This window comes from Tachypleus tridentatus, chromosome 1 (genome assembly GCF_004210375.1).
Source record: "Tachypleus tridentatus isolate NWPU-2018 chromosome 1, ASM421037v1, whole genome shotgun sequence".
Lineage (NCBI taxonomy): Eukaryota > Metazoa > Arthropoda > Merostomata > Xiphosura > Limulidae > Tachypleus > Tachypleus tridentatus.
Genome location: NC_134825.1, coordinates 166,813,995 through 166,828,229, shown reverse-complemented (window position 1 = coordinate 166,828,229; position 14,235 = coordinate 166,813,995). Strand labels below are relative to the sequence as shown.

At 30.4% G+C, this 14,235-nt stretch overlaps 1 protein-coding gene across 11 annotated transcripts in view; it reads right to left on the bottom strand.

The window, feature by feature from the left end:
- LOC143229871 (single-stranded DNA-binding protein 3-like) overlaps positions 1-13,666 on the bottom strand; it is a 258,681-nt gene extending 245,015 nt beyond the window's left edge. For 9 of the 11 annotated variants that reach the window (XR_013016106.1, XR_013016118.1, XR_013016107.1 and 6 more), the window contains exons 1-3: positions 13,396-13,663; positions 12,951-13,023; positions 3,233-3,294 (exon numbers count right to left, since the gene is read on the bottom strand). Coding sequence is in view for 8 of the 11 variants with exons in the window: in XM_076462757.1 (XP_076318872.1) it covers positions 3,233-3,294; positions 12,951-13,023; positions 13,396-13,451 (191 nt within the window). In the remaining 3 variants the exon portion in view is untranslated. Of the gene's footprint in view, positions 1-3,232; positions 3,295-12,728; positions 12,877-12,950; positions 13,024-13,395 lie in introns of those variants that run through there. The other 2 variants (XM_076462733.1, XM_076462785.1) reach the window with 2 other exon arrangements.
- Positions 13,667-14,235: the final 569 nt, after the last annotated feature.

Sequence of the window (14,235 nt, the reverse complement as noted above, 5' to 3'; positions counted from 1 at the left end):
AGACTACACCGTAAACTAGCTCTATCCTACAACACATTTATTAAAGGAAAAACAGGTTGGTAGTAGCTGATTTCGGAGGTAGTTGTCCCTTGATAACTAAAGTTAAAATAGAAAATAAATGTACATTCTAAAGGTAAAGAGTAGGGAAAACTCTAATACACCAAGTAACTGTGATTAAACTGAAGTCAATGTACTTGTTATGCTCTGGTTGATTCGTACCACCAGGCGACACAAACTTCTTTTATGTGTAAAGTTCGCATCGCTTATAAACAAGATTGCGATATTCAACACGATATGTCTCTAAAAATGTCCGTGCATTCACACGAGATACACTAGAATAACAGTAAACAATTATTACAGAATAAGTTGTGATATTGATCAACAAGTATTGCTCAAGCATGTCAGCATCCTGACACATTCGACATAACAAATGATTTAAATAATTATTTCATAAAACAAGAAATAAGTTCATCGTCACAAAATAACCCGACTTCTTATATCACTGTGCCAGTGCAAAACATGCCAATTCAAAGGTTCTTGATAAATTCTCGTTCACGAATTAGGTTTTAGCTATTTGATAATAAAAATGTGATGATAAAATAAAATAATTAAAAATCCACCTAGTTTTTTTTTTTTATCAGAATTACGTTAAATACAGAATTTCCTAACAAGTCAACGACCTTAAAATATATAAACAATAAATTTTGAACAGAAAATAAATGAAAGGTAGAGGTTTTGATTTTTGTTTTTTAAACACCAAACCATGCTTCAGTTGTTAGGCCACACACACCTAACAGGATGGGATAATTTTCATATTTGAAATAAATTGTAATTAACCAAACCTGTTCAAATAGTAAAATAAAAATGTGATTCCTAGATCCTGATTTTAAGAGGCTTAAACATTCTGTAGATTTGAATTCCAGTATAAAGAATAAGACACGATATGATAGAAAATATAATTCAACAGGATAAAATGTTGCCTGCTACACGTTCTTCCAAGCAGTCTCTAAGCAACTTTCGTATAATCTCACATAAGTGTAGGAACTTGCGAGAGTATTTTTGAAAAATAACATTTTCATACAAAAGTTCTTTTTAAAGTAAATTGTAAGTAAATATATATTTAAAGTAACTAAATCAAAATTAAGTTTCTATTTTGAGAACCAGTTTACAGGAGGTATTTAAAAGCTAAAATTCATTTACTCTCAGATATAGAGTATATAATATATATGCTTGACCTTCATCTGGTGATGCCAGATTAACCTGGTGAAAAGTTGTAACCACAGATATTATACTCAGTATATCCGACAACAAACAAGTTTTAAATTTTATATTTTGGCATTTGTTAGCTTTTATTACCATCACTAAAGAAGAAAGTAAAAAAAATCATACAATAGCAGCTTTCTACATCCACCTTAGTAACTTATTACTGTAGCTTACATTCTGGTCAAACTTGTGATGCTTTATTTATGAAAAATTACAAAGGAGAATAACCTCTTACTTACAGCCTAAATCAAATAAACAATTCAGTATTGTAGTAAATTTAGCTACCATCACAGTTAGCTGTAATATAATAAGTAAAATACAAACAATTAATGGTCAGTTCTTTGACTTACCAATTATTTATTGCCACCAGGTGGATTCACAAACATTAACAATGGTAGAACTACCAAGACAACATTACACTAGACAATCAACCAATGACAATTTTAATTGATTTTATTGAATAGCATTAACAAAGTGTTATTCCAAACACCATTAACAAAATTTTAAAGCCTCTTTTTTTTACTATCTTTTTTCATAACTGTATATTTTAAATTTTTTTCCTGTTTAAAATTTTTACATTTTTCTAAGTTTCAGGTAAACAATTCCTATAATTCTAATATCTTATACATTATTAAATTGGTAAATCTGTACAATAATGCACTGGCTTCTGAGCATACCTAATAGCACACACAAATTACAGACAGGTATATAATCCAAAAATTAAATAATTACTAGATTCTGGAACTAATTCAAATTTAGCCCAGCCAGGTCAACCTCATAATAAGCGTAAAATAAATTAACATGAAGGCTTTTAACTCCCTCCCTCACGACCATTTTTAAAAATCACACAAATATTTAAAAAAAAAAAAGTCTTATAAAGCTTAATAAAACTTATTTTAGTCAGTTATCATCAAATAACTAAATGTTATTAGTTTTTAATCAGTTTTTAGCTTTAGAAGTCCCCAGGCTTAAAAAAGGGCCACTGTGTGAGTACTGGAGAAACCTATAATGTGCACAGCCTTTCTTTGGGTTGCAAAAGAGTTCAAAACATTTAAATCTCAAAACTGTAGAACAGCCCTTGATAAGTTACAAACATATTCCAGTACCGGCACTCAATTAATGTGTACTGTTGACATATTATTGAATTATTTCTTTCGATTTACCTTTTTATAGATATAAACTTCTCTAAGTTTCTTTTAACAAACTGTATTGCTCTAGGAATATGAAACTTGATCATAAAGTTTAACTATCGATTTGTGGCATGAACAGGTTGGGGACCACTGAACTACACAAACTAACATAAGTTTAAGGTTATGTTTAAAAAAATGTTCATTAAGGTAAATACAACTATTCTACTTGCACTTTTATATAATTCAAAAATAGGAATAACCTACCGGAAACATACAGTACTAAAAACACCAAATTTCTAACTTACCAACACTGCAAAAATATTTATAATTAGAAATAGACTTGCATGTAAATTAGAACCCTCGTCCAATTAACAATTGTGAAGTTTATAATCATCATCCACTAATGTTTAATACAAGTGTGCAAGGACCATTTTATCACATCAAGTTATACTTTTAATACAAGTGTGCAAGGACCACTTTGTCACATCAAGTTATACTGAAAAATAAAATTTTTGTTTAGATGACTTCTAAAATGAAAATGGCTTCCAAGTAGAATACAACTTGAACTATAAATACTCAGTCAGTACATACAGAAACATTAAAATTATTACAAATCAACCTCATTAATATATATACATAATAAGGAAGCTAGAAAATCATGTTGCTTATAATATTGATGAAATTATGCATTATGTCCAAATCATACCAGTTTTAAATGTTTTCTAAATCATGATCTTGAATGTCAGCTTTGAAATACATGATTTTTTTTACCAAATATAATTTAAAAATGCATTAAACAATCCAAATTTCAGATATTTGTAGAGATGATAAATACTCACCACCACCACGAATGAAGAAATCCTGGTGGTTCCCCTAATGTAATATTTTTTTCCCATCTTATCTAAAAGAAAGAAAATAAAAATTGAATTTAAATATAATTACTGTTACACTGTAATGCTAAAAACACCTCTAATATTTATCAAAGTTAACCAGAAACTCTCAACATAAATGCTCTTTTCTGACAAACAAACCTGAACATTACACAGTAGTACACTTGTAACTAAATGGTCTCAAAATGCAAATTTTTTTATCAACAGATGGTAGACTATTAAGCTGATCCAGAATACTAAAGCATTGGTGTCTCACAACTAAATGAAACTTACTTGTAAATATACTTTAACACAATTTGTAAAAATTGTCAACTGTCAACAAAAACAGTGTTACATTGATTAATAGATGGTTGAGGAAATACTACAAATAAACGTTTACTTATTAAGACTACATAAAGTGTCCAAAATATTCACAGTAGCTTTACTGCAACTGACGAGGTAACGTGCTAACATTCATCAACTGCAAAGTTGTGTAGCGCGATACTTGTGATGACTTGTTGCAACTGTGTGAAGTATTAGGAGCTGCTTCACTTAATTTCAAAGAAACAGACAAGTGTAGGAGTTAAAGATAGGTAATTGAATAACATAACCACGGATGTATTACATCATTTGAAAAAAATATGACGGGTGTGTTTTGGTTTGAGCTGCATTTAAACACATTAAATATGGGAGCTATTCATAAATCATTTGCATGTCTGGATGTTCCAAGATCATAAAATGATCTTAAATGAATATGCTTTCTTTTTTAACCAAACCATTGTGTCATTTCAACAGTATAAAATTATTTGTTACAAAGCACTTGTAGCCATGCCTAATTTAAAAAGTAGTAACATCATTTCAGATTGACCCAGTTATTAACCATTCAAACACTTCTAAAATTACATCCTTCCATTTGTGGCAACTGGCTAAGCTTTTGAAAGAACAGATAAACTGTACCAGATACTGGACTCAAATTGAAAGCACAAGTCATACAACAGCAGCAGTTATTTGGCTCAAGACTGGTACTGCACTGTATTAAAACAGAAGTATCTAGGATCCCTGTCTGACTACATTGTTTGGGTATTTTTCATGTGGCAGTTTATAATAACAAAACAACATAAAGAACATGAAAGAAAGAAAGAGAGAGAGTGTGTGTTTATATAAGAAACATAAATTCATATTTAAAAACAGCATGCAGTTAATACTACCAATATATTATGATATTAAGCATTTATCAGGACAGTTATTTGCAGTATAATCTGTAATGTTATCTGCTTTTGTCAGCAGTACACCCAGGCAATTTAAATAATCATTTACAAGTAGTGATTTCGTTGATTAGAGTCATGTAAAATAATCAATTAATTGAAATTAGTGATTTTGATTACTTCTGTTTACAATTATTCCAAAAATTGATCAATCAAAATTACAATTATATCAACTATAAAAAAATAATCAAAATAGTCAAATTTAAGGTTTCTAATTATTGTTATTTGTAATTATCCAAATTGGGAAGGAATCAAAATACTTCTGTGTTTATTGTGAAGAGAGAAACTCTGCTATACACTTTAAATACAAGTTCAAAGATACAGATTTTGAGTGGGATGCTTTTTTTTATTTAATCTTTTAACAAATCGCATGGCCATCATCTGGTTACTCTTTACATTTTGAATTATCTGTGCTTTGCTTAATTTTAGCATATATAGTTTGTTTCTTTTACTTTTAACTTTGTTTAGTTTTGGTGATTTAGGTATGTGTATATGTGGGAGTCTTGTCATTTGAGGGTCTCAGTCCAATTCCTGTTAGTACAAGTTGCCTAGTCTTTGCTGTCCCTAATTTTGAACCACTAATTAAAGTCAACTGCTAAATAACACCCATGGTCAACACTTTTTTTTGTTTTCCCTTATCAAACTTCTCACTAGATAAAGAAACGCTAGTTGAAAATGACTCTTAACACATACATCTCACCTGGTTATGTAATTCAAATCTGCTTCCAATTTATAAATTAGCAAAATCAGATTATCTTCAACTTTGTAAGATTACCTTATACTGCTGTTGCACATGAGAATATTTTATTCTAAGATACTTCATTCCTGAGTAAAGCATGCATATTTCAGTCATATTTAAAAACAACAGTGACACTTAAAATACAATAAATGTTAGAAAGGTTCCAACCAATTCTTGACATCCAGCAAATATCTCCTCAACCTTCTTATCTCAACAAATATGAGGTATATTTACCAAAATAGCCCCATAACATGAAGCAATAACATGTCATTGGAGAACATCACCTTTCTGAATTCTGACAAATATTAAAACACATTTTCATTTTAGTGCTATTAAACTTCAACATCACTCATTTGTACAAAACTCAGATGAGATCATTAACCTAAACAAATAGTGGAGGTGCACATACATTTCATGGATCACAGAGTACTTTCCTCATTTAATTAAACTCTCTTATGTTATTTACTGTTCAATTCATTTTTAGTACTAACTTCCAATTAAGGCAAGTTACCCATTTAGGAGGAGACTAAAAATCAACCTGGTAAGATATATAGCTATGTACACTTTTCTTGTATTCTCACTTATAGAGATTAAAATGCTCTGTTTCACTAGCTGGGTATTATTGTTGTTAACAATAATTTCAGCAGTAAATAGATATAGAAAATAATTTCTTATTGTCATGGTAAAGTTTTCCATTGGGGAAAAAAAAATCAGAATATTCAAGGATAATAAAAACAAAATGACCGAGTCATTTCATCCATTAAGGTCACCCCCACATCAAAAAATTAATACCACTGATAATATAATATGTTAACTGCTACCAAAGCTTCTAATTCAAGTAACTTACATATATTGCAGAGAAGCCTTGTACTAAGATGAAAGAAATTATGATCCCTGTTAAACTTCCTGTCAATATTATCAACTAACTTATTATGTCGTATCCTCTAAAATCCTCAGCATAACTTGTCCTGGTCAAAAAATTCTCTATTTAAATTTAAACATTCTCTAATAAGAGTAATAAGTTTCTCACATACTCTACTTACTAAACTCCTGACACCAAGAAGCTCCTGAACCATGCAGAAATATTGCTCTCGATTTTAAATCTGTACCACAGATATAAACTGTTTACCTTTTGCTTCAGATATAACCCTAATTTCTTGTTTTATCTTTGCCTTCCTCTTTCCTATTCCTTTTCATTAATACACCAACTAACTCCCACTTTCTATCTTTATAGCTCCCTGCACTTGGTTAATGTATCACCCCCTCACGTCTGCTGTTACTAACATTATTAACTCCAGCATGAATTGTAAACAGAAAATCGCTTACCAATAACCTATCTAATCTCTCTACAAAATCTTGTACTTCAACCCACAATAAGCAAATTCTAGGCCTCAATTTGTTTTACAACCACCAAACAAGCAACCAATTCAACATAGAGATATACTACAAATACTTCAGAATTCTTTCTCCACCCTCACCAATAGCAAGAGGTTTCAGTATGTTGGAAAATTATTTATTTATAACTTAGAACTACTTGTTAACCCTCAACCAAGTTCCATTTTTTCTTGGTAAAATCAGTATTTTTATTTCCTTGCCTATACAGAACAACTGTTATATTAAATAATTTCTATATCTTTTCTTCCTTCCATAACTTTCTCATCCAAACTTCTTCTTTCATCATATTTATGCCTGAGCCTGCTAAGATTTATTCTACAAATATAACCAACCTAGGAAGAGTTGGTAAAGGCTTCAACATATATCTTTCAAAAGTGACTGGGAAAATTCTAATGGTTTGAAAATTAACAACCAGAAGTAAAAACATTTGTAAATGTTTAGTGAACATAAAACAAACTTCCACATGTCTACCCTGGCTTGCACAGACCCTTGGCCTCGATCACATCAAGAATTTATACAATGTTTCAGGTGTAGCTATCAAGAGACAGCTAGTATTGTCTACTCTACCTGGGTTGAAGTCAACACTGAATGGTTAAAGATTAAAGCAGATTCATTGCATGTACTAGTGGAGCAAATACAACATCATATCCAAGCTATAATTGAGGAACGTGACGGACCAACATGTTACTGGGTTAGGAATTGTAATATTTTGGCTACTTATTACATCTTAGTAAAGATTCGTTTTTTTCTTTAATAAAGTTATTACTTTAGTTGATCTTTTGCAACTGCTTTTCAAAGTTCTAAATACAAAAAAATAATAAGATAAACAGTTATCAGAGCATGGTAGTAAGTATACCAGCAGATATATACTCTGAAACTATTATTGTAATGAAACATCAGTATTGTTATCGAATGTCAATGATTTCAATACTACCTGGTGGCACAGTATCGAGATTTGTTCACAGTACTACAATTTTGAGTGAGACTGAACTTAAAAATGTTAGATTTAAAACAGCACTGATAGTCTTTACAAACATACAATATAAAATATGAGTTTTTAATATTATTTTACTTTTTTTAGAATTTGTGGAACATACTGGAGAGATTTAGACATTTTTAATAATAAAGTTAGAACAAAAATTATATTTACTCTTGAAATAATTAAAATTGATTTTTCAAACCATTACAGTTTTGGCAAAAACTGATTAGCATGAAAAGATATATTAACTTATTAAATTTCTCATTTCATGGGACTTCTAACCATGCTCGTAACAACAATCAGATCATTACCATTATTTTACATTTTTTTCTATAATTATAGTCTAGTTATGATAATGACTATGTTACTACTATACAAACAGTTGATATTAAGTTACTCATGTAAAAATTATAAATAAAAGACAAATTCAAATACAACAATTCATGTCAAATGTTTGAACAGTGCTACAATCAGTATCAGAATTATACTCTAATCCAACCGTTCAAAACCTGGAGTCCACGAAGGTAATACCAATTCATTAAATAAGCAACTTTTGTAAATGTACACTCACTGATAAGGGCCTTTTACCCTTGGGTAGATGGAATTTTCCAAAAACATTGGATCTATGTAGGAAAAAATAATAATAAAAAGGGTCCTTAGGGGTTAAAAAGGTTGAGAACCACTTCTCTAATCTTAGAACAGTTGTGAAAAATAATATTGTGAATATTTTAAACATCCTGAGTAAGTGATTTAAAAAGTTAATGTATCTTTTCATACTAACCTTATACACATGAGTGGGGGCCAAAGTGTGCATGTCACAACTTATTACGAAGTGTCATACAACACAGTGTCATTTATTTGATACCATAAATATCAACTGTTCATTTTCTTATTTGTTCATTTACCAAAAGTTTGTAGTAAAGAGAATATCCGATACAAGATATACGGATAGTGAGAAAATGTACATATTCATTTAGAGGTTATGCAAAGGATAATATGTAAATTGTAGAATGGGCATAGATATTTTAATTATTTATAGGAAAAATCACCTTGCACTCTGATTGGTCAGTCTTAGTCAGGTCGATATTGTCAATTCACAGACATGTCGAGTACAAGTACTTTTGTAACACATCTGATTTGTGCATAAAACAGAACTTGTACATTTTAATAAAAACTTACCATATTTAACACACACATACATAGTAAATTTAGAATTATAGTCAACACCCCTTGTCTAATAAAGGTTCACCTCGGTGTATCCACCTGTGAATTTTTGATTAATCAATTCTTGTAGAAGCTTTGATAAAGTCACAATGGAAAAACATAGTTTAAAATAAAACGTTCTTTTGTAAACACCTGGAGAGTAAATACCATTATTTTATTAAGTGTTACTCTCAGGCATGGAAACTTGAAAATGGTTTAACTATCATGCAAGAGAAGTTTTGAATTTAGTCAGAATTATACATATGATTTAGGTTACAATTATCTTGATTTTCTTATCAAGTAGAGTGGATGACATCAATATGTCAAGTGGCCTTTAACCACCTCGTGTTTGTTATTTGACAAAAATCTTATTTATTTTGAATTGGTGATCATAGTGTCTGTTTGGAGAATTAATGGGTGAAACTGATAAATCAATATCCTCCTGCCATCTTACTTACTCTTGTTCCTCTGCTCTTAAAAATATCAGCTTTTAGGCTGATGCTTTACCATTTAAAGAAAAGGAGCCCATGAGTGTAATTACACAACATTCAAAACAGTTCGACCTGAATAGATTATGCAAGCAAGTAGCATATTCACCGATTGACTGTAGAGTTAAAAACTGAGTACTTGATTAAATATAATATTCACATGCATTAGTTAGCTAGCATACCAGATCACAAATTACTGGTGGTGACAGACACAAGTTCCAACAATTCTGAACATGCAACCTAACTAAAAAAGAAATGTATAACAGCTAGAATAGATGGCCAGAGAAATGAATCTTCCTTTAAAAGTTAACTTGCCTATTTCATATTATAACACGACATGTACTTTGTCCAACATACATAATGCATTCATTTGAAAACAATACACCATAACTGTAATGGTAGTTTTTACCAGTCCTGTATAAAATTTAAGAGGAAACCGCATTTCGTAAAAACAACAACTCAATTTTGAAAGTAGCAGTTTATAATACTTCTTTTAAAGTTATTTGTCTATTATTTTTAGATAAACAGACATTGCTGTTTAGTTCACTTATTAATTATGTTACCAAAATTTAATTTTGTGTTCAACTTCTTACAGGGTTCATTAGGGCAACTCAAAACAGCAAATCCTCAGATAATCTGCTAAGTGTATAAAAGAACATTAACACTACATATCCACCACCTGATTTAATACAGAGAACATTTACAGACTTGACCCAGCACCATCTGTTGACAATTCTAGAAATATTTACAATGTGTAAATACACAGAAATAACTACCACCACACCCAGCTTTTACAATGACTTGAAACCCAATACAAAATTAAGATACACATTCACATATTACATTAATTTTCTTACGGAATACATTTTCATAGAAACATTCATAAAACTAATTAAGATTCACTGAACAATATTTTCATAATACTCGGTATGAAATTCACTATTAATAAACAATATTATGTTTAAGCAAATAGTTAAATTATGACGTTTTTCTTTAACGACTTTCAAACTTCTCTTATAAAACAAAACAATGTTCAAGTCAAACAAAACAAATATCCCCACTTGATTAAAATTTAAATAGATGATAAATATATCTTCTTTGTTAATATTTTTCTGCAGTGTCTTGTACCAAATAATATGAAGGAAGAACCCACACAAATGCTAAGCGTGAGTCACACCTACTTCAGAATCATCTCATTTGAGTATGTAAATAAACTTATATAAAGATTTACACACTTATTTGGAATCAAAGCCACTTCCCACCTAATACAGTTTCTGTATTGGTTACAAACTTAATCTCTTGGATTATCCCTATGAATATCATGGGTCTGCAGAATCAAAATAAGCATTGATACATTGATCCATAACTTAAGAATACTAGATTTTGGAATAGTTACACCAAAACTCGGTATCAGTATAACATAACATTAAATAACAACAAAGAATCTTTCAGCTCTCCTTGGCTATCCTATCCACCAAACTAAACACAAGAAAAACTCAGACAGCTATAAGTATTCAAATATTTAATAAACTGACCCTTAAACTGATTGCATCTAACACACCTGATAGCAACCTGTTTCAGAGGCCAAATCACCTTGTTACAAAACTAAAGCTGTCTTAGATAGTGATGACTTCTACCTTTATGTTACCAAGTTCTACTATTCTCACCATTATTTCAACAACAAAAGAGAGAGAGATAGTGAACAGACACTATACAAAAGAGAGAGAGATAGTGAAGACACTATCAATTCTCGTAACAATCTTAAAAACCTCTATCAGATCACCTTTAACTCTTCTTTATTCCAGAGAAAACAAGTTCAGAGATCTGTTTTCATATCACAATATTTCTATTCCATGTATCGTCTTAGTAATGCTGTCCTCTAAACCTTTCCAAATAATTCAGTGTTCTTTCTGAGGCAAAAAGCCCAAGACTGAACACAGTAGTCCAAGTGTAGCCTAACCACTGACATTATAACTTCTTGAAATATGAATTCAGTATTCATGTATTCACAACCTAGAACCTTATCTGTACTACCACTAGCAACAACAAACTGTTTGGATGACTTAAGAGACTGATGAACCACAAAATCAAGACGTTTCTTCTGTAAGACTGTTATTGTTATCCAGAGACTAATACTATTCCAACCAACACATACAATTAAACAGTACAAAGAATAACAGTAAATAGAGATACAACAATTTTCCACTCATATTCACTAGATTTACAAGATTAAGAAACAAAAAAAAGTCAACAATAAATACTGAAAGTATTATGTACAGTATATAGTTTACTTAAGTACTTGTACATAATTTTAATCCATATCACTAGCAAAGCTGTAGTACAGATGTTTAATACAGTCAACATAGCAAATAGTGGATTGTTTAATTTACCATAGTAAGTTTAATAAAAAACACAAGAAAGATCCATAACTTTGCAACATTATTAAACAAATGAACAACTACAACTTGGTAATTAGTATTTAGATTTTGGGGTTGTTTTCTACTCATTTTACAATAATATATCAATTCAAAACTTTCCAGAATTAACCCAATGGGGTCATGTAGGAATGCTTAGTAATAAACAAGGTAGTTCATTGAAATTTATGAAACAGATTTCACATCTTTGTTAGTCCCAACTAACACAATATATTTCACATTAAATATTACAAACAAATAATTTAACACTTAATAATAGCATGTTTATTGTTCATGGTAACAAAGAAAGATACAGTTGTAAATAAATTAAGATATAATGGTCAAAAGAATTTTTTTAAGGGTATGGTATTTTAATATCCACAATCTTTGTTAGTACTATTCATTTCTCTTATTCTGGTGTGTTTTTAATATATTACTATTAGAACTTTGAATTTTAAAATAAGTGGAAAATACTAAACTGATAAACTACGTAAACATTTCACTTTTTAATTTAAAGGTTTTAATGACAAAAAATATTTACACGCGCAAAATGTTAAACAGCTATGATTATAATTAATGTAAATCTCAACTATCATTATTAACAATGTGACAAGACTCACATCTTAAGTTCAGTTATAGACAATTCTACGCCAACTCACATTTAGTAAATGTGTGTGTGGACTCAGGGCAAAGTCATTTTGTTTCTACACTTCGAAACCAAAATAATCAACTAACCACTGAAACTACGATAATTATATCCCATTCAAACTTTTTTTTTCAAATTTGTATATTAATATAATGACTTTAGAAAGACAAAATTATATTAGATTTTATTCTTTTAATGATATATAATGTTCCTAACTTCTGCCACTGAGCATTCAACAGTTAAAACTAGCCGATTCATCCACACACTGATAATAGTAATAAGAAACTAATTTCAATACCGCGCTGTAACTGTATGGCTTCGAAAGTCAATTACTTACTTGTCCCATTACGTGAATCTTAATTATTTTAAAAATACTTCGGCAAAAGTTAAAAATACAACAAAAAGTGTTGTTTTTTGTACTTTTACCTAAACGTGAAAACTTCAAACATATATTATTCAACAAATTAACTAGTGTACCCGAAGGAACTAAGTGGTCATTCGTCACCAAGCACATGAAATAATGAGCACAAAAATCGGTAAACGGAAATGCACTACTCACTTCTGATAGAAATGTCTGTGCTGCTTTCTGTGCTCCTACATGTAGTAAATATTCATAAACGTAAAGGGCTAACCTGAAATAAACAGGAAATATAACTCAGTAATTCAGTAGCCTGTATAAGATAATATATATACAACATTATATTTTCTCCCTAATAAAGAAATAGGGCCTACCCGACCACATGCCCTGGACTTTGAAAGAAAAGAAAAATTAAAGGTTGACATATACACTTTACGTTTTGCTTTCAATATTATTACAAAGTATAATTACTTAAATGTTTTATTTTCTACTGCTACGTTTCCCCATGTTTTTCTAATTAGCAATTGTATTGAACTTTCGTTACTGGTACAGTATGTTTCAGAAATTTTGGTCACTACATGTATTACCTTTCAGCCTAATAATAAGGTGACCTATCTGTGGGAAAATATATATAACTTATACTCACTTTTCTCGCGCTTGATTATCGGAAGGTACTGTCGAACCTTTTCCTTTCGCGTACATGCTTTAAGGATGAACTGTCACACACCTGTCAAGGCATTCACGATGATTTTCTCCTTGTTACCATAGAAACATTAGTTCATCTTTCAGAGACATCAATGTGATTGGGCTCACTGCTTTTCGTGCTCTGAGTTCACCCCAAATCACTTGCCTACGTCACGTATGAGTTTAATTGAATAGCTCTCATTGGTAGCACCGCACTGCGCGCCATAGGTGAAGCACCTCCCCAACACTTTTATTTATCGATGACAACTATATTTTGTTCATAAGTTATTAAATGTATACCAGCATAACAATAAGAAATACGACTTAAATATGCTGTATTAGGAATATAGATATATTATTCCATTTTAAAAGCAAATATTTCTAAAATAGGGCATTGAATGAGGAGAGCAGACAATTTCTAGAAGAGCCGCTGAGCGTAAGAGCGTGAGGTGTTATTACCAAGCTGACTTGGTCCTGTACTTGACTTTAGAAAAGTTTTGGATTGTTAATTTACTCGGTTTTTGTGACTGATGTATCATATCGTCAGCAGCATTTAACTTAAAAGTAACGCAGTCCTAACTTATTTGATTTTGTCTGTATATTTTCATATGATAAATTTGTTATATTATGCATGTGATAAATAATAAATATATAAAAATTAATTATCCTACACAAGTACGTGGTGTTGTTTAAGTGGCTTTCTGTTACTATTTAATTTGTTAATACATATGACGAATTTGGTCAATCATAACAAATTCTCCAAAACGTTTTCTATGAGTTAGAAGTATGGTATTTGCAAGTA